Source organism: Martes martes, assembly GCF_963455335.1.
Source record: "Martes martes genome assembly, chromosome: 5".
Lineage (NCBI taxonomy): Eukaryota > Metazoa > Chordata > Mammalia > Carnivora > Mustelidae > Martes > Martes martes.
The window spans coordinates 108,613,562-108,634,373 of NC_137892.1; the positions used below are offsets into that span (position 1 = coordinate 108,613,562).

A 20,812-nucleotide genomic window follows, 5' to 3' on the forward strand; every position below is an offset into this window, starting at 1 on the left:
AAAGACAGTCCCCTTAATAAATGGTGTTGGGAAAACTGGACCACTATTCTACATCATACACAAAAATTAATGCAAAATGGATTAAAGACTTGAATGGAAGACCTGAAACCATAAAACTCCTAGAAGAAAACATAGCTGGTCTTGACATCTTGACGTCAGTCTTAGAGATGATATTTTGATTTGACACCAAAAGCAAAAATAAGTAAGTGGGACTGTATCAAACTAAAAATCTTCAGTGCAACAAAGGAAACCATCAACAAAATGAAAAGGCAACCTACTGAATGGGGAAAAATAGTCGCAAATCCTGTATCTGATAAGGGGTTAATATCTAAAACATATAAAGAACTTGTATAACTTGGTATGAAAAGGCAAACAACCCAAGTAAAAAATGGGCAGACTATCTGAATAGACACTTTCCCAAAGAAGACATACAGAAAGCCAACAGCTTCATGAAAAGATGCTCAACATCATCACTCATCATCAGGAAAAGGCAAATCAAAACCACAATGAGATACCACTTCACACCTGTTAGAATTGCTACTATCAAAAGACAAGAAATTACAAGTACTGGAAGAGATGTGGACTAAAGGGAAGCCTCATGCACTGTTGGTGAGAATGTAAACTGATGCAGCCGCTACGGAACACAGTATAGAGGTTCCTCAAAAAAAATTACAAATAGAATTACCATATGACCCAGAAATTCCACTTTAGGTATCCGTCCAAAGAAAATGAAAATGCAAACTCAAAAAGCACCTGTACTCCATGTTCATTGCAGCATCACTTACAATAGCCAAGATATGAAAACAATCTAATTGTCCATTAATGGCTGAATGGATAAGGAAGATGTATGTGTGTGTGTAATATTATTCAGCCATAAAAACCCTGAAATTTTGCCATTTGCAACAACATGGATGGACCTTGAAGGCATCATGTTAAGTGAATAAGTTAGAGAAAGAAAACTACTGTATGATTTCACTTCTAGGTAGAATCTTTAAAAAAATAAAACAGAGATATAGAGACAGATTGGCTTGTTGCCAGAGGCAGGGTATGGGAGGTGAAAGAAGTGGGTGAAGGGAGTTAAAGGTAAAAACTTCCAGTTATAAAACAAACAAGTCTTGGGAATACAATGTGTGGCATAGCAACTATAGTTAATGATACTGTATTGTATATTGTAAGTTGCTAAGTGGTAGGTCTTAAGAGTTCTCATCACAAGAAAAAAATATTTGTAACTATTATGTGATGGATGTTAAGAGACTTGCTGTGATCACTGCACAATATATGTAAATATGGAATGTTTTATACCTGAAACTAATGTAATGTTGAATATCAATCATGCCTCAATAAAAAAATAAAGTTGATCTAGACTAAAAAAAAAACAAACCTCAAATCTGAACCTTAGAAAGCCTCAAGATTCCACTCTCAGTTTACAAGAGATCTAGAACAAAGCACTATTTTAAGCAGCCACAGGGACACAATCAGAAAACAAACTAGACTATAGGAAATTCTACAAGCAAACAATGCAGTTGATGCAAAATAAAATACAGAACTTAAAAAAAAAAAGGAGCTGGAGATGAAAGGGAAAACCATAGATTGAAAAAATTTAAGAGAAATCAAAATTGCAAAAGGTGGGTCTTACTTGGATTCTGGTTAAAGCAAAGCACTAATATTTTATGATATTCATAAGAAAAAACAAAATATTGAATAATGGGCTATTTGAAGATATTAAGAAATAAGTATTTTTAAAATTGTGATAACCGTTGGCATGTTTTTGAAGAGTTTTTTAGAGATACATGGTGAAATATTATGGATAAAATGATGCGATATCTGAGACTCAGAAAAATATCAGGAGCAGGGAGGGAGGTGGATGAAAGAATGGAAAAACCAGTATCCATCATGACTTGATAATGCTAGAAGCTAGATGCATGGGGATGCACTGTAATATTCCAACTACTTTTTGATGTTGGGTATTATTTTGATATTGGTAAAGACTGGTATAGTATTTGATTGGTCACTTTGTATTAAGTTGCATTAGTTCCCTCAGTCACGTATTACCATCTTTATTAAGAAGTACCTGAACTTGCCCGTGAACCAGACCACTAGAGCCATCTCCTGAGCATGTGTAACCTGCCAGGTATGAGGATTTAGGCAACTCCTTCACCCTCTCTGTCCTGTCTTATTGGCACAATGGGGTAAGGAGAGTGCCTCCTTAATAAGGTTATTGAGAGGTTACCGGAGATAAAGGGTTTAGCGTGATGCTCTGCACAAAAGGAGTGTCTCATAAATACTGGCTGCCGATGATAGTGAGAATTTCCAAGTTTGCTGGCTTCTTATTTTGGTAACTTATTATAATTCTTGGAAATTGCAAGCCTAGTGGTGAAGAAAATCTAGGATTCTGGATTTTAATTAATCCCACACAGCTTTCTACAAGTAGGAAAAGATACTGGGTAGGTTGGTATTCATCCACAGCTCACAAGTCTTCAGAGACTGATCACCCACAGACTCTTTTCTTATGGTGGTCTTTCATCAGTGGGCCATGGTGCGATTCCCTCAAAGGCACAGGCTGAAACACAGCATGTGGCCTTTGCATCCCCTCCAGCTCTGTTTTCTGATTCTCGTGGTGCATTCTGAGCCATCTGCAAGTGCTCTCTGGGAACAGGATCCAGCCCCCGTTCCACCTCTTTTCCCTGCCGCGGACGTTCTCCTGTCCGTACATTCCACCCACACTGGCCTTCTTCAAACACACCTTGCTCTTCTTGTTTTTTTTCCCAGAAAAAGAATGCTCTCTCCCTGATTTTCACATGGCTCCTTCTTGTCATTCAAGCCCCTGGTGAAATGTCACCTGCCGAGGAGACTTCCCTGAATGCACCCCCCCCCCCACCCCACAGTTACTCTTGCTTCCCAGCAAATATCACTTATTTTTACTTCAATGTTAGCACGTATCATTGCTTGATATTTTCTTGTCCCATCTGTGGTTATTATGTTGATCCCCCGGTAGTACAGAAGGTCCACGAAATAGGACTCTTGTCTTCCTCACTGATTACTGCATTCCTCTCGACTAGGATAGTGCCAGTAGAACTCCTGGTAGGAACCGGATATAGATCAAATTAATGCATGACTAAACCCAAGAGTCAATAAGGAGTTGAAACCAAAACATACCAACAGCATCAGAGAGTCCATATACCCTTTGGCCGTAGGCATCTGTCTTATCCCAGATGAAGGTGTAGGCCAGGTTGGGAGAGGCCTGGAACGACTTCTGGAAGAGGTGGCCCTCTACAGCTACCATCAGGTGAACCTTGATAAGGTTCAGGGGCACCGTGGACTGGGTCATGGTGATCTTCAACAGAGACTTATAGCCCGCGGTCCTGGAGCTCAGGTAGCGAAGCTTCACATTGGAACCAGGGAGCTCAATTTCTTCATGAAGAACCTGGGGAGGAGATACTGCAACCAATGAGTTCTGGGCAAATGGGCTGCTTGCAAACCTGAGGTTGCCTGTCTGTTGCTCTGCTCACCAAAGCGTCACGCCTTACATGGGGGGCAAGAACCACTTCCCACGACTGACAGAGAGAAAAAAACAAAAACAAAAACAAAAACATCCAAACTTTATCCTACACCATGGAGTGAAGGGGCTGAGGTTATGATTTTTGGATTAATAATTATTCCTGGTCACTGTTCTGTTTCTTTTTAAAAACCACACTGTTGGCAAAAGATGTAAATAAGAACAGCAGGCTTTATTGCTAGCTGCATGTAAGGAGGCCACAAGAGGCTGTAATTATATGAACCTGCAACTTCCAGTGACAATTGGTATAAAGCAACAGGGAGGCAATAATGTAATATGCCCTCTGTCCTAACACTGATGTAGATCATTAAAGTGCCTCTCATCATGTATCTCTGTGACTAACAGGAATAAAAAGCAATTTGCAGGTGGATTGCACATATGTATATTGTTTTTATTTTATTAACAGCTCCGGTGACTGCCAAAGCCTTGAATGACTATCTGAAAACATCTGGAATATCCAGGAGAGATTCAGTTTTCTCTCCGGTGACCATGAATCCTATTGTGTTCCTATTTTTTTTTTTTTGTCCCTCCCCCTTAATATTAGTCTCTGGCCCACCCAGAGAGTGAGATGAGTTGAGGGGAAGCCGGCCAGCCGGTCTGGGTGAGGGCAGTACGGAAGAGTCCGACCCCGGTACCCGCCCTTCCTACCTGGGTCTCTGGCACGATGGGATTCTGCCCCGGGGAAGCACTGAAGAAGGTGGACAGCGGGGAGGAGATGATGATAGGATCTGGTCGGACAAAGCCACTGAGGTCACAGCTGGGGATGGAGTTCTCCTCGGTCTTCATGACCAGGGTGTCCATGGCGTAGAAGCTATTCCACGGCAGCCACACGGTGCGCTCCTGGCTCATGAACGGGGCTCGCTCGAAGTGCAGGGTCAAGGAGGCACCCCCGTTGGCGATCAGGTCAAACCTGGATGGGGGAAAGTGGGCTCAACTGAGCGGGCCGCATTTACCTTCAGGCGAGGCAGGGGCTCTGAACTCCGCCCCTGAAGGCAGTGCGAGAGATAAGAGCACGCAGGAGAGGACCGTGGGCTCTGGAGGCAGATGGGCTGAGTTAGAACCCAATCTCTGCCACTTACTAGTTGTGCAGCTGTGGGCGCGTTACCAACCCTCTCTGAGCTCATTTCTGCATCTGTGAATTGGGAAAAATTATACCAACTTCCCAGTACGGCTGAGAGAATGACATGTGAGGAGTGTGGAGCACACACGAGGCACCCCAAGCTAAATCCAACCTGCCACCTGTTTTGGCAAACAGAACTTTTATTGGAGTACAGCCACGCCGATTTGTTTACTTATCCTCTCCAGCTGATTTTGTGCTACAAAGGCAGAGCTGAGTAGTTGTAACAGAAACCATATGGCATGCAAAGCCTAAAATATTTACTATCTGGCCCTTCACAGAAAACGTTCTTCCGCCCCGGACGTAAAGCGCTTAGCATTGTGTTGGGCTAACACAAGTGTTCAATAAATAGTGGAGTTATAATGATCACTGCTATGTCATGGGAGGGCCTCATGAAAGCTTTCTTCTCATCTACCCGGACTATTATGAAATACATATTTGGTTCACAGAGCCTAACCCTTTGAGAGACAACTGACGTATGACGTTAGTTTCAGGTGTAGTATAACATAATGATTTGATGTGTTGCATATATTACAAAATGATGGCCACAAAAAGTCTAGTTAACATCTATCTACACATAGTTACAAATTTTTTTGTGATGCAAACCTTTAAGATTTATTCTCTTAGCAACTTCCAATATGCATACAGTGTTATTAACTATAGTCCCCATGCTGAATATTACATCTCCAGGATTTATTTATTTTCTAACTGGGAATTTATACCTTTTGAACCCTTCATCCATCTTGCCTCGTTTCTGATATTTTTGATAATTGTTCTTAAACCTTATTCCGGTATGTTCCTCAAGAGCTGGACAAAGGTGTATTCCTAGTAAAGTAAAACAAAGGTAGTTCTTTCCCAATTAACAGAAAAGGAGGAGGTTGATGGAGAAAAGTCTCTCAGTTTTATGTTTTTTCCTTCCTCCACCAGATCTCAACTCTTCAAGGATGGTGGGGCTTTCTTGCTCACTTCAGAATTCCCAGCAGTTAACAGACTTCCTGCATCATAATAAAAACAGTGAAAATATACAGGTCCGCTGGCTTCACCCATTTTGGGCAACATTTTTGGTGGGTTTCGTGTGTTCGTTTGTTTAATTTTAGTTGTTTACTTCTGTTTTTGTTTTGTTTTGTTTCTTTTGGTGTTTTAAAAAAATTTATTTATTTGACAGAGAGAGAGATCACAAGTAGGCAGAGAGGCAGGCAGAGCGGGGGGAGGGGGGAGCAGTCTCCCTGCCGAGCAGAGAGCCCGACGCTGGGCTTGATTCCAGGACCCCGAGATCACGACCTCTGCCTTCAGCTCAGGGGGGCTTAACCCACTGAGTCACCCAGGCGCCCCACTTTTGGTGTTTTTTAGCAGACATAAAATGTATGAGTGAGGAGCACAGGAATGCTAAGGTAAATATCCGAGCATAGGACATTTGTTTGTCTATTTATTTTTGGGTGTGCACACTGTTGGGGATGGTGCTGTATAGGACACAGGAGAGAGTCAAATGTCTTGATATGATAGAACCAAATCATCGATGTCTGTGGCACACATTACTACACAACAGATTGTGTGATTCCTCAGAGCCTTCACAAATACATCCTGTTATTTCCAGGGCTTTGCAAACTGAACAGGCTGAAGAATCACCAGTCCTGGAGGTTGGATAGATGATATGGGAAGTGGGTTTGGGCTGTAATTAGTCAGGAAGCAGCTGAGAGGGATGGGGCAGCATAAGGTAGGGGCAGGTAGCAGGCCAAGGACTTAGAAATGTCCTCTGTGCTGCCATCGGACTTTGCAGGGTAAGGACACTGGCTTCTAGAAATGAAGAAGACCTGGGATAGTTCTGCATACTACACATCGCAGTCCTAGTGCATTGAAACAATTAGATTTGGCTGCAGAAGTGTATGAGTGAGGGGGCACCAGGGTGGTGTAGTTGGTTAAGCATCCAACTCTTGGTTTCAGCTCAGGTAGTGATCTCAAGCCCCACGTCGGGCTCCACGCTCAGTAGGGAGTCTGCTTGGGATTCTTTCTCCCTTCTTCCCCTGCCCCTCCCCCCATCCAACTCTCTCTCCCTCCCACTAAAATAAATAAATAAATCTTAAAAAAAAAAAAAAAGAAATGCATGAGGGAGCTATCAGAAGCTTTGTGAATATTGAGATTTTGATGGAAATCATCAGATGTCTTCTTGGAGTTTCAGAGGTGGGAATATGAGGACAGGGTTAATGGGCTTGTCAATTTGGAAACAACCTGCAAGGCTACCTTAGGACATTAGAGGGTAAGCCCAGAGTCCTCAAGGCAAGAGAAGGCAAGGCTGTAGTTCTCACCCATGGGCTACATCCATGATTTTCCAGACTCCTGTTTTATAGAAAAAAGTCTTGCATCAGATTTACAGTAACTGTCTTCACTTTCATTTGGAATACAAGGCAACAGTTTGTGGATTTTTTTTTTTTTTTTTAAATCTCAGGGTGGGTGGGTGATTTCCCCGTCCCATAGATTTCTTTTCTTCTTCTTCTTCTTTAAATTTCAACTCCATGCCCAGTGGATTAAGGAAATAACATAGCTTTCATCTTGGTGGGGGCTGCACGGGTGCATGTTTCCAATCAGAAGATAATAGGAAAAGGTTGCCTTCTTCACGCAGCAGGGTGACGGCTAAATGTATTTAATTAGACTTCTCTGATTACATCCCACCCCCTCAAAACAGGCACGAAAACAACACAGCTCCTAAAGCCACAGATGAGAGCAGAAGGGGTTCACCACAGGACACTATGTCATGTGGATCCTAGTCACCCTGCACTGCCTTTGATTTAAAATAGGAGTGAGTTTCCAAACGCCGCTTTGCCGTTTTCTTTTTAGAATCGGCCCTCCCCCAGCTCCAGCTCCAACACATGCACAGACACAGAAAAGCATTTATCTGACATGGAAGAAAGGAGAATGATGGTTATCGGCAGCCCTAGATAGCCTGTCCCTTCTATCTGTTTTTAATTTTGGATACCATGCCATAAAGCAACAAACATATTTGGGGGGATCCTCACTGGGGCTCTGGCCTGGTGGACATCCCAGTCCACAAGGGGAAGCCACGTGGTTCCAAGCCAGTAGCCCCATCCGCCTCTTTGCCTGCCCCCTCAGCCCCGAGTAGGTTGGGCTCACGAAGATACTTACGTGCCATCTTGGCGGGTAATGGTGTAGCCGTATTTTGGGTATTTGACAAAAGACACGTTCACTCCAACCAGAGGAGTCCCATCTGTAGTTACCACTTGGCCTCGTATGAGAGAAACCAAGCTGAGAGAAAAAGAAACACAAGACTTGAGCCACACACCCAGAGGAGAATAAGGAGACCAGGGGGCGTGTCAAGTTCTCCCTCCATGTTGCTGCTGTCCCCACCCATCCTCCTTTGGTCACTAGGCTGTCAACATTTATTTCTGGATTCACATGAGCACACCTCATGGGGAGGTCTTAATGCTTGCTTTCCTTGAGGAACAGAACTGGTGACATGTTGGAATGAAATCCCCGGACAGCCTTCCCACTCACTTAGATGGGCAAAGGGGTCTCCTGCGCACAGTCCCTCTGCCCTAGGCCTTGCTCCATTTCCTGACATCATTTGGCTTTTGTTTGGCCCGAGCTTCCGGCTGCCCCTCATAACTCATGCTTGTGCCTGAGTCTGGCGCAGAGAGTATTATACTCCTCGGGTGAGAGCTTCCCCATCTGGCTACTCATTTCCTTTCTCGGCTTTGGAGAAAGGCAATGTTACTCTTCTCCTGCAGGCTGGGATGTCAGAGGGAAGAGAGGGAAGCACACAGAGGTCTTTCTTTCTTTCTTTCTTTTTTTTTAGATGAAGCTGGGACATCTACATACATTGTGTTTTGTTGCCCTCTAAGAGCAAAATTTCTCTCAATCCATGAGAGCCTGAGGAAAAGAGAATATGGGAGATAAATTTTTCTGGATTCTATCTTGGATTCTGGAGTCCACATAACTCTCTTTCTCTTTGTATAAAATTCCTGCTATTTGATGGGGCAGGGGTTGAAATCCCACACAAATTTTTTCCCCACTGTCAGCAAAAGCTCTCCTCTCTCCAGATCATAGTAACTAGAACTTTCTTGAGGATGCCAGTATCCAACGAACAACTTCTGCAAAATCCCATAAAGCAACAGAGATAGCACAAGAGTCTTCTCAAACACCACAGGGGGAGAAGGCACATGCCTCCTCTTACCTAAATTTTCTGATTTCACAGAAATGGGCTAATGAGAACTTCCATTTTTGCATTTAGCCCCCAGCCCACCAAGCAGGTCTACAGCTGTTTTTGTGAGCCTTCAAGCCACTGGGCATTTGGCAGAGGCAGAGAGGGACTCAGGTTTCCAGGTTCCTGGACAGAGTCCCAATTTCTAGGCTAGGTAATCAAACTGACCTGTTCTTTGCCAGAATCTTGTCCAAGTCTGCTTGATTTTTGGAATGCACTTACTTCTGTCATCTCGGGTAACCCCAGAACTGGAGGGGTGCTTTCTCCAGGAACCTCTCTTTTTATTAGCAATACCCCCAACTGTTCGACTCCAACCCTTTGATGATCTCGGGAGGGCTTAGACTGTTCCACTGACAGCTCTAATTGTCTGCTACCGTCAGCCTAACAAACGCATCCCATTTTTAGCTGGTTCCAACTATAATGCTAGAGTCTTTTGAAAGTGGAAAACTAAATTATGAAAATAATTCTTTTGTTCAATTCCATTTCCTTATCTTAGTGCAGACTAAGATTTCTTTCATGCCTTCCGAGACACTATTTTAAAATCGATGTGTGTTGATGACCACAAGGTACAAAGCATTTGTGATGAGAAAACAAAATTGGGAGTATGTCCCGCAGTGGGTTTTTTTTTTTTTTTTCTCCCCTCCTTTTTTATACCACAGTTATTTCTTTTAAATCGTTCCTATAGCATGAGATTTTGTACAGCATCCCAGGAATAAAAGGGGCCTGGTTGCCTAGGCTTCCTTCCCTCTAGTTTCCTAATTTTTCATTGTTGCTGGCTTCATATCGTTTCTAGGCAGACAATTCACAGAAAAGACTCAGCTAAGACATGCTATCAGTTCATTTCTATTTATGACTATTGATGTGTAACAATTATCACATTATCTAGATAGTGAGATCTGCTCTATAAATTATAGTGGTGGAGTCAAGGCATTTTAGTGATTTTTGTGTGCCATTATCTTGGGGAAATGCCTTCTTAGAAATCTTGAATTAACTTCTTTTTTACTCCTAGCTTTCTCCTTCATTTTTCTGTCAGAGGATAATGCACTAAAATTCTCATGCTTGGTGAACTTCAACCTGTCTTGGAGTAACATTTTGTATTTCTGAATTACGTTTCCACGTCAGTGTGTTGGAATGTGGGCTCACGTGGGTGGTGGTATCTACTGTGACTTTCAAAGCTCCAGAGACGCTTTCTCTAAAGCAAGTCGCTTCCTTCCAGATCTCTGGGGCTGGTCTAGTCCACCAGATATTCTGGAGCCTCTGCCTCCTCTCCTGAATCTTGGCTGTAGCTCAAGGTGCCTTCTGGAAATGGCAACTTGGATAAGGAGGAGAAGACTGAATTTTAAGGGACAAAAAGGAGAGTATCAGGAAATTACTGGATTTAGGGTAGGGAAAATGAAATATTAACAGGAAGCTGAACAGAGCAGGGGCCTTTGAAGTTGCATTTACTGTATGAGCAAACTGCACGCAAGCCCTACTGAAATGCTTCCAGCCTGGTGCAAGGGCTGCTCGTGACTCATTGGCAACAGGAATTACATTCATAATTAAAGGGAAACATACCTGTAGAATCCCTGTCCCAGAACTAGGATTCTAGCAAGCAAATGCTTCTCTGATCAAAGATTTGTGGTTTCTTTTATTTTTGAGGGGTTCTTGTATTAAAGTAATAATACAACTGTGCAAGTATATCCTATAATATTCTAATTTTGTCAATCAAGAAAATGAAGTTTATGAGGTTAAATAACTTGCCTAAAGTGGCACAGGCTAGGGGGTGTCCGGGCTGAAATAGAAGACGGCTGAGATGATTTTTTCTTTTCTGTTTTACTTTTAGGAAAGCAAGAACAGGTGACAGGCTAAAGTTGCTGGCCCGAAGTGACCACGTTAAGAGCCCTCATATACAAACCACGGCCAGGAACTGAGGCTTCCCAGAGAGTTCCTAGGGGCTGTGGAATTAATCAGCTGTACCATTACCTGCCACCTCCCCATCCCACGTTCACCAAGGGGGAGGAGCAGAGTCTAAGTCATGGCCTGATGCTGTTTCCCCCCCAAGGTCTACTGGGAGGGGCACCAAGAGAATCATTTAAAAAGCTAGGGGCTCCCGTGGGAGGTGAAGTCTGGTATTTCCCTTATTGGCTGGAAGCCTGCTTGAGCAGCATACTTCCTGAGTTGCTTCTGGGCCTCCCCAGAATTGAGTGACGATAAGAGATATAAGAGAAGGATGGCACGAGGAGGATGGTAAGAGGGCGGAGGAGGCCAGCAGCACCCCGTTCAACTTCAAGTTTCCTAGAGGTTTCGTGAAAGAGGACCCAGCCAGCAACTCTTCTTTCCCCATGGTAAGGAACCCCAAAATGAGACAGACAACCCCAAGAAGACCTCACATCTGCAGACACTGTTGACATCTGGACCCAGACCCACCAAGAGAGAGATCTGTGATATGCAGGCAGGCCATAAGAAGACCCTTGCCTCTCTGTCCTTCCTCTCACCCTCAGAATCATGAACAGTGCCTAGGAGGGGACGGGATGCCTCAAAGCCAACTCTTCCCGCATTCTCCTCTCCAGGGGTACAGTTCTAACTTGGAAGGGAGGGGCCAAGCTGACTGTAAAATAAACCCAGAATTTTCCCCAGAACTGCTTCAAATTAGCTACTGAGAGCAAAAGTAAATTCAAGAGAAACCCCATCATTTTGGAAAGAAAGGTAAAATGCCTCAGCACGACATCTTGCCCAAAGCAGGTCAATAGCAGGTATAATTGATAGGGTTGCTGGGAGGATGGGAGACAGTCCACATAAAGTCTCTGGCTTATGAGAGGTGCTCAATAAATTCTAATTAATGCTATTCAGCTAATAACTACTTTCAAAAATACTCTATTGAATGAAGTATTTCAGTGGTGATCAGACAAAAAGTACTATCAGAGGTATGTTATAAAGAGAGATAAAATAATAACAATGATATAATAAAATAACAGATCGGAAAAATGACCTCAAAACCAGACCAACCACAGATTTCTCCAGCAGCTTCTGGGGTGAAGGTGGCCAACTTCCACAGACAGGAAAGGGCCCTCTGTGGACCAGAGAGAGGAGTTGCCCTCATGGGGTAGTTTCTAGGCCAGTGGGTCCCACAGAAAAACCAGGAGCGCTTCCTTCCTCCTGCTCTGCCAGGAAGGAGCCCAGCCACCTCGGCAGCCTGTATGGACAGAAGGGTGCCCACCTGCTATTGAAGGGGTTGTCTCCAGGGATGATGTGGGTGCTGTCTTTGCCCGCCAAGAGCTTGATGCGGTCGTAGAAGGACTTCACAGCAGGCGAGTCTGTCTGGCTCTGCTGAATGATGTCCAGGGGGTCCCGGGACCCTCGGCAGAGCAGGCTGTTCTGACAGGCCGACTGCAGGCAGCAGTCAGGGTCCAGGCAATCCACCAGGCCATCTGGAAGGACAGAGGCAGGGCCACGGTCAGGGCATTTCACGGCAAAACGCTGCGGAGAGATGCTGGCACCTTTGTCAGGAAGAGCGTCAGCCCTTCCCAAGGGCTTGAAATGGCAGAAGTCACACAATGGGCCTAGTTTAATTCCAGCACATATGCAGAGAAAAGCAAAGACCGAGAGGTGGATGAATGATTATCCCCGGACAGTAGATGAGTGTGTGTCTCTCTGTATTAGACTTTTCTAGGATTTCTACTTTTTCGGTCATGAGCAAGTATTATTTGAGTGGTTGGAAACAAAAACAAGCATTTTGCTTTTGAACAGCACAGCACAAAAAATTATCCATAGCTGGTTCTTGGGGGCCTTTGCTAATGTGTGCACCAATCGAAAGTCTTGCTTGAATGGTGAAAATGTTCCACGCCCGCTCCCTCTCAGACAGGGAGTGCAGTGCTGACCAGTTTGACAGCTGGGTGGGGGGAGTTCTACATTTTCTGGGAAATGCGGAGAAACGGCTTTCGTTGGAGTGCCCGGAAATTAAGCTATTGGTTCACCCAATCGCTCTGGTGCTACCTTGCTGCTCACCTGTAGCACTTTGAACATCCTGATTTACTTGCCCAGATCCCTGCCCCTCCGTCCCTTTCCGGTCATTCATCTACAATTCCTATCATTCATCTATAACGCAACAAATATTTGAGTGCCATCCATGTCCTGGAAATGAAACATGGGACAAAGGATGAAGAATGACGGTGTTCTGAAGGACCTGACTGTACAGTGGCGGGGAAACAGATATGATTCATCCTCTAAGACCCAGACTAGGTATGGCCACCTCTTCTAGGAAGCCTTCCTGGTGATGTCTCTGGCTAGGTTAGGGTATCCCTGCTCTATGTATCCCTGAATCTGAGTTTGTCAGAGAATGGTTCCACATCAAAATCCCATGGGGAGAATCAAGGGTCTACCCCAGAGCTTCCCAGAGAGAGCCTCCAGAAGCGGGTCCTGGCACCTGGCTTTTATACAGGCTTCTCAGCTGATTTTAATGCACAGTAAGTTATAGAAACCCTTGAGAATGCCAACTTCCTTGTGCTAGGGTTATCTCTGTGTGCTTGCCTTCCTGTCTGGAAAATGAGCTCTTTGAAGAGAATAACAGTGTCTTATTCATTTCTATATTCACATCTTGCTCAGTGCCAACCACAGAACTGGGTACTCAACAAACGTTTGTTGAATGAATAAATGAATGTTTCCCCTTCTTCGTCTGTGTGTTAAGGCTGAGCATGGGAATGTTTTGGGCAGTCTTTGCTCCTTGGAATTCCCTATTAGAATGGATTCGTTGGCCAACACTTATTCACTCTGCTGGGCACTGACTGAACATGCAGTAGAGAGAAAGTCTCAGAGAATAATTTGCTTGCATCTCCCAGATTTGATAGCAAGGTACTTTGGGGCCATAATTAACATCGTAGGAACATGTACTCAAACCCTGGGTTGTGGCTTGACAAACATGTGTACTGGAGTACTGAATCAGAGGCCTGCCTGCGTGTTTTAAATTTACTACAATGTAATTTTTTGGCATTACTCTTTTCGTTTGGTTCTGCTAATGAAATTGAAATATGTAATTTCACCAAAGTTCCACTGTAATTTAGCAATTAATGTACAATTATTTTAATGCATTACTTTCTTTTTAGCAAACAAACAAATTAGAAGGTTGTGTGTTTTGCTTGGCTTTAAATTACTAAAACTAGCCTCTCATTTTCCACATGGGCAAATGTTGCTTCTGTGCCTCGTAACGCATTTAGATTTACAGAATTTCCTAGAAACGCAGACACAGGAGGGTGAGCAGGCACACACACTTTAAATTTAGAGACTTTCCAAGTCAGGGCTCTGAACACCTCTGCCTGATGGGCTGGGTGAATCGGGTTCTCCCCAGAGGCCCACAAATCTCAGACCCAAGAAACAAGGCCAGAGAATTGTATCTTGGCAGCAGGATGATGCTGGGGCACGGTCTCAGATCTGTGTTCAGATTGTAGAGTGGATCCCAGAACCCTTCGCAGAATAAGAAAAAGACAAGGAAAAAACTCCACAGAGCATGCTGCTTTTAACATCACCTTCCACGGACTGCCTTCACCAGACAGATGGGATCTACGGTGGAAGGCCTGCTTTGGATTTAAAATCATCCCGCTGAGCCCTGTTGGCGGTGCTCCCTTCAGCAGATGCAGAAACTTCTCAGGTGAGAAGAGACACATTGCTGTTAGCACTACAGATTTCTTTAAGGCTGCTGGCCTCTTCCCATTAGAAGTTCCATCTGTCTTTGGTGGCCTTTCCCTCCTGAAGCTGGGAACGTCCCCTACCCCTCACCGGATTTACCACCCCCTCCATATAACCAGTTTGAGAACCTCATTGGGCTCAAATAGGAACTCGGGACTGTTTTCCTCTTAAACACTCAACACTTTCCTCCCCGACCCCTGCTCGTCTGCTACTCATTCTGGACTTGTGACTTGTTCGAAAGTGTGGACCTCTAATTTCTCCACTGTTCTGTCGATTCTAGGGCTTTTTACTTAAAGGCCCATCTGGCAGGGGATGTCCTATAAACACATCAGCAATAGCAGATGGCAAATGCTAAAAAAATGGGGAGAAAAAAAAGGATAGAAATGATTTCCTCCCACATATTTACATTTACCTGCTCCGGAGATGGCGCATTTGGGGTTCTACCAGTTATTAAGCGTGAGCATACGTTACGCCTGTAATGACCTCATCATGTTGCGTGATTATGGGCTGCTGGTGCTGAACGCTTTCCGACGACACCGTGAACTTTAAATTGGCACTCCAATCTCCCAGTGGCCTGTCAGTCACGAGAGCCGCATCTTTATGCCAGCAAGCCCCTCGCATGGAGTCTGACATGGCAATCTTCAGTAAATTACCCTGTCACTGACAATCTTGCAGTTATCTCGCAAACAATCAAGCAGGCAATCAAACTGTTCTGAATTGCCAGTTCAGGACCTGAGAGGCTGTCGGCGTCTCTATTCAACAGGGGTGCGAGAGCAGCACAGTCCTCCCGCGACACTGGACGGTTTCTTCCTTTATTTACCCACCTCCTTGTTTGCCTGGTGGGATTTTTCCCAGGGAGGGTGGGAGGGAGGTGTGCAGAGTCCTCCAGCAGGACCCGATCCTGACTCAGCATTTGGGGAAAGTGACCCAGGCCTTCCCGGCTGGGCCCCACAGCAATAGGCGCCTTTGCCCCACGTGCCCTCACGTAGTTCACTCCGTGAGATGCAGCCGTGGAGAATTATCTAGATGCTGTCAGAAGGCAGGCTAAACCACAGCCCTGGCTGCGTGCCACACGCATGTGTCATACGTTAATTGTAATGGCCATTTCAGAGAAATAGGGATGTGGCGAAACTTTCTGGGAACAATATGTGAGATACTCTTTTTATTGCTTTTGATAAAGAAAATCAGAGAGAATCTTCTGTGACAGGTCTAGCAACACAAGGCAGAAATCAGGGTGATGCTGAATTGAATCCTTTGAATTAGAATTCCTAAGGTAAAATTTTAGGCAAAAAGCTTACACGGTGTCCGAGGCAAGAGCCCGGCCTCTGGAATCGAACAGATTTGGGTTTGAGGCTCATGTCCTCTGGTCCCTGGCTATGTAAACTTAGAAAGATAACTATCCTTGATGAACCTCAACTTCTTTGCTTTTAAAACTGAGTTAAAAGAGTGCATATATCATAGGGTTCTGTGATGGAGAACAAATGAATCGAGATATCTGCTTATCTAATGTCAGTCTAGCATAGTATGTGTTCAATGAACCCTAGATATTACTATAATCAAAAACTCAGCAAAGTTTTCAGCTTTTTCAGTTTATAAAAATTGGACATGGATATTAGTGAAATTAATATCCCCTACTGGAGTCATTCCCCGCTGTGTGCTACGGGTAGGTTGAATCTCGGGCAAGAATGTAATGTTTCCACATAGTGTTAAGTTAATTGGCAGTAATAATAAATGCTATGGATTGAACAAGACTTAGACATATTCTTGATTTCAGTCCTCATGGCAACCCTGCAGAGCAGACCATAACCTTTCAGCCTTGCAGTCTGGATCAGGGGCTTTAGGTTTGAATCTCAGATCAGGTGCTACCCATCTGCTGACCCTGGGCAATTTACTCCTCTGTATCTCAGTTTCCTCACGTACAAAACGAAGATGATGATGATGTTAGAAAGTGCTGTTTGGAGGACTAAAGCAGTTACTATATATGCAGCACTAGGAACAGTGCCTGGTCCTGTGAACACTAGGCTAACTATGTGTTTATGCCCATTATTAGGCCATCACCCACTCTACAGAGTTGGAAACTGAGGCTCAGAGAAGGTAAGTAAGTTATCCAAGTGACTAAGAAGCAGCTCTGGATAAAAAGTAGGAAAAGGTAACCAGTGAGATCATTATCCTCTCTGTCTTCTTCATTATCAGAAGGAGAAGACATTTCTTTCCCAGAGGGAGCCTGAAGACAGGGCAGTGGACACCCACCAGCTGGGGAAGCATGGGTGGCTGTGCGATTTTAATTACTTGTGCAGGTCTGCCTACAGCCACAGCTGGGAAAGAATCAGGCTGGTTGAAACAAGTTTCTAGAAAGGAATCAACAGGAGAAACAAGATGCCTGGGAATTCATTCCCTGCGATGTAGGCTGCGGAGGACCACACTATTTACCTGTGAGATTGAAACCCCCATTCAGCTGTTTACCATTGGCACAAGGTGGCACTTGCCTTCTGGGCTGGCTACAGGTTTGTGCCAGCTGTTTTCAGCCCCTGCCTAGTTCACGCGGTTGGATTTTTAAAGGAGCTCCTGAATTGGCAAAAGATAGAACCTCAGAGCCTTTGCTGAACACATACCAGTGAAGCTCTGCTCAGTGGGGAGCAGGCCACAGGTCAGTGGAGAGGCTGCAGAGAGCCCCGGAGGCTGCTGGCTGTTTCAGACTTGGCTGAGACACGCATGTCTTTTCTGTTTGGGAAAGGCTGCCTGAGTCCACACATAACTCTTACAGAGAAGGGAGGTCTCTAGGAGTGAGAGGGTGTTCATTTCGTTCATTTCATTTATTTTCCTCTTTGATCTTTGTAAACTGGGCAGCTTATGGAGAATCCGGATGGAAGCATTTTGTTCAATTTTGGTGCCTTTTATTCCCTGGAGCTTGGTATGCAAGTGATTCCCTTTATAACCTGCCTGAACTCTCCAGCTTTCTTGGGTATTAAAGGCTTCAGGAAAACATCTAAATGTACTTTTCTCAGTTTCATTTTGGGACAGGGTGGCACAAATCGACTCCAACAATTCACTTCAGGTGCCACGGATGGCTCTGCTGGTGTCTGCACGTAGGACCAGACTGGGAGCTGGGCAGCATCTCAGATTTTAAAAACGAGCTTCAATCTTTCCAGATTGTGGTCTGATGAGAGGTATCACCAACCACCAAATCTACTTCCCCTATTCATCTGGACAAGAGGCTGGTTAAAACTAGGAAGAGGACACATGGTTCCATTTACAGGATGTTCAAGAAAGGCAAAGTTAACCAGTTATGGTAAAAAGTTAGAAATTGTAGTTACCTTAATGGGGAGGTACTGGTGGGAAACTTTCTGGGTGCTGGGAATGTTCTCGATCTTCATCTTATTCACCTGGCTTCAACACACATCAAGGTGTGTGTTTAAGATTATGCAATTCATGTCCTTGCTAACAGACTGACTTTAGGCCAAGATACCAAGCTCTTTCTGTTCTGTCTCCTTATTTGCAGAGTGGGGGTGGTGCAGATACCTCGCAGAAGCAATGAGAGGACTGAGATAATCCACACTAGGTAGATGAACAGCTGTGAGCACCTGGTAACCTAGTACAGGCTTCTGAATCTTTTCTACTTGGCATCATATAGGTTCGTTTAGCATACAGAGTAAGGTACTTGGCAAGTTCTCATTTCCCCAAGGAAAATAGAGGGAATTCAGGTGGTGGGCCCAATAATCCTAGGGACCTTCTTGAGCTCAGTTAATGATGGGGAAGTAGAAAATTAACAGAGTGGAGAAAAGTGGGGAGGCAACAAATTGGGGCAAGAAGGAAGAAGCCTTCTCTGTTTGTTCTTTGTGATGGAAATAAAGGAGTGGTGGGGGGTAGCTGGCATAGGCCCAAGGCACCTGAGTGGCCAGTCACATAAAGAGGTTCTTGAATAAAGAGAAATATGGCAACCCTAGGATTCTTTTTGCCTTGAGATTGGTTGATTGATTGATTAATTGATTTCTTAAGGTGAGCTCCTTCAGGACCATGTCTAAAGTGTATGGGGTCCCTAGTAAATCATTTTTTCCAGCCCCCTTCTATCTAAACAAATTGGGTTACCTGAATTGACATATCAGCACCATTTTCATTCTGATGTCACAAGATCTTGCAAAATACTCTTCCAGCCAATAGGAACAATCTACTTGCCGATATGTCCACCGGAACTACGGTTGGGCATTGGGCCCTGAGATACCTCATAAATGCAAATCCCCCAACCTCTCTCAAAATCTGATCACCCTTACATGCATGGGTATGGGGTTAAAGGATGGTAGAGGGTCAGAGAACACCCTGAAAGGGAGAAGTAGGGACCAGGGCTCAGGTGGGTCCTGGTCCTCCCAGATAGCGTTGATGACCCTGGCCAGTATCTGCACTGGTGGAGCACTTAGAAAATTTCAAGGAGAGGGGGGCACTCCAAAGCTCAAGGACTCACCCAGAGTAGCCCTGGATTCTTGGCCCAGTTAGACGTATGGCAAAAGAATATGGGCGTCAGAGTCAGAATGGTTAAAACCTATTCTATCATTCATTAACTATGTAAACTTGGCAAGTGACTGGACTCCTGAGACTCAGTTTTCTCAGCAATAGAATGGGCCCAATAATACCTACTTCACCAAAGAGCGTGGAGATGCTATAAGATGGTGCCTATGAAATGAGATGGTGAGGGTATGGCACTGAATACACAGTAGGAGCTCAACCAATGGAGGCTCGTCTTCATATTTTCTGCTCTCCACCAGGGAAGGCACTGTTCCATTTGCATTTTACCCAATGCCTGCTGACAAGTTGGAAGGGAGGGATAATTGAAAGTATTCTGGCTTGATGTAACTAAAAAGTGAAAGGAGCAGGCAAGGCTGACTTGATTTAACCTGGCAATATGAGATTAGTTCTTCATTGCCTCTGTTAGGCTCCTGCATTGCCAACCTTTTAAAGCAATAGATTGGCTGACAGGGTGCTCATTTGGAAGGTTTCACCTGCCATTAATACCCTTGCTGCCTGATGGACCATCGGTATGCAGGCATCCCCTCCCTCTTGACCACAGCAACTGCCATTCTTAAATATTGCAAGAAGTGAAATTGTATTTGCGCTCCATCTGGAAGACCTGTTGGAAGCTTTCCTCTTGCTTTGTGCCAACTCTTTTTTGACAGTCTCTGAATTCCAAGGCCAGAGCTCCTTGCTCTGAAGCCCCTTTGGCTTTTCTTATGACTTAGCAATGGAAGATCAATCATGTCTGACCAGAGAGCTGACAGAGTGGAGCCCCCACTGAGAGCTACTTTTTCTGGGTTTCCTACTCTTCAGGATGGATGTGGGAAAGAAAGCAAAGGCTGCTTAGGAAAACCCAGGGACTGTTACTGAAGACAGGGATGTAATCTAGGTAAGACCATTTCTTAATAAGACTTTGGCTTACTTTGAAGCTACTGGAGCATCTGGTCAACCCTTTACTATGGGGGTGGGGGTGAGGATTGGTAGGAATTTTATGACAATAAGCTTGCAGTGTGTATCCATTTTTTTTGAGTTTATTAAAACTAAACAAATGGAAAAACCCAGAACAAATATTATCAATAAAAACTTTTAAAACCAATGTTTCTTAAAATCTAACCAGCAATGGAATTACCTGGGACCTTGTTAAAATATAGATTCCAATTCTCTGGTCTTACTGTGCTCTGCGTGTCTTACAAGTTTCTAGGTGATGCTGATGTTGCTGTTCTGAGCACGGTATTTCCAGAAGTCAGACACTAAATAGCTGTTGGTCAAGGTCTGTTCCCTGATCTCCTGCTCTGGAACCACCTTACTGATTTTGAAATGCTGATTCTTGCTGTCACCGAGGCCTACTGAATTTCTCAGTGTGGAAACTGAGAATGTGCATTTTAAAAAAGGATTTATTTACAGAGAGAAACACAGCACATGTACATGAGTGTAGTTGCAGGGGAGGGGCAGAGGGAGAAGGAGAGAGAGAATCTCTAAGAGATTCCCCGCTGAGCATGGAGTTGCCAACATGGGGTTTAGTGCCAGGACCCTGATATCATGACCTGAGCCAAACTAATAAGAGTTGGATGCTTAACCGATTGAGCCACTCCAGTGCCCTGAGAGTGTGTATTTTAAGGAAGATTCCCAGGTGATTATTTTGCCTACTAAACCTCAAGGACCCCTGTTCTGAATTATTGAAAACATCCCTCAAATATCCATAGCGGTACATCTGACTCAGAGAGACTAAAGGAGCTTTCCCGAACTATGTCTCCTTGGGGAT

The 20,812-nt window shown here is 44.4% G+C and overlaps 1 protein-coding gene across 1 annotated transcript in view; it reads right to left on the minus strand.

The window, feature by feature from the left end:
• The window catches only part of TENM2 (teneurin transmembrane protein 2), a 1,113,787-nt gene that overhangs the window by 74,251 nt on the left and 1,018,724 nt on the right, over positions 1-20,812 (minus strand). The window contains exons 16-19 of the mRNA XM_080804500.1: positions 12,086-12,296; positions 7,812-7,931; positions 4,205-4,466; positions 3,157-3,424 (exon numbers count right to left, since the gene is read on the minus strand). Of these exons, the coding sequence (XP_080660626.1) occupies positions 3,157-3,424; positions 4,205-4,466; positions 7,812-7,931; positions 12,086-12,296 (861 nt within the window). The remainder of the gene's footprint in view (positions 1-3,156; positions 3,425-4,204; positions 4,467-7,811; positions 7,932-12,085; positions 12,297-20,812) is intronic.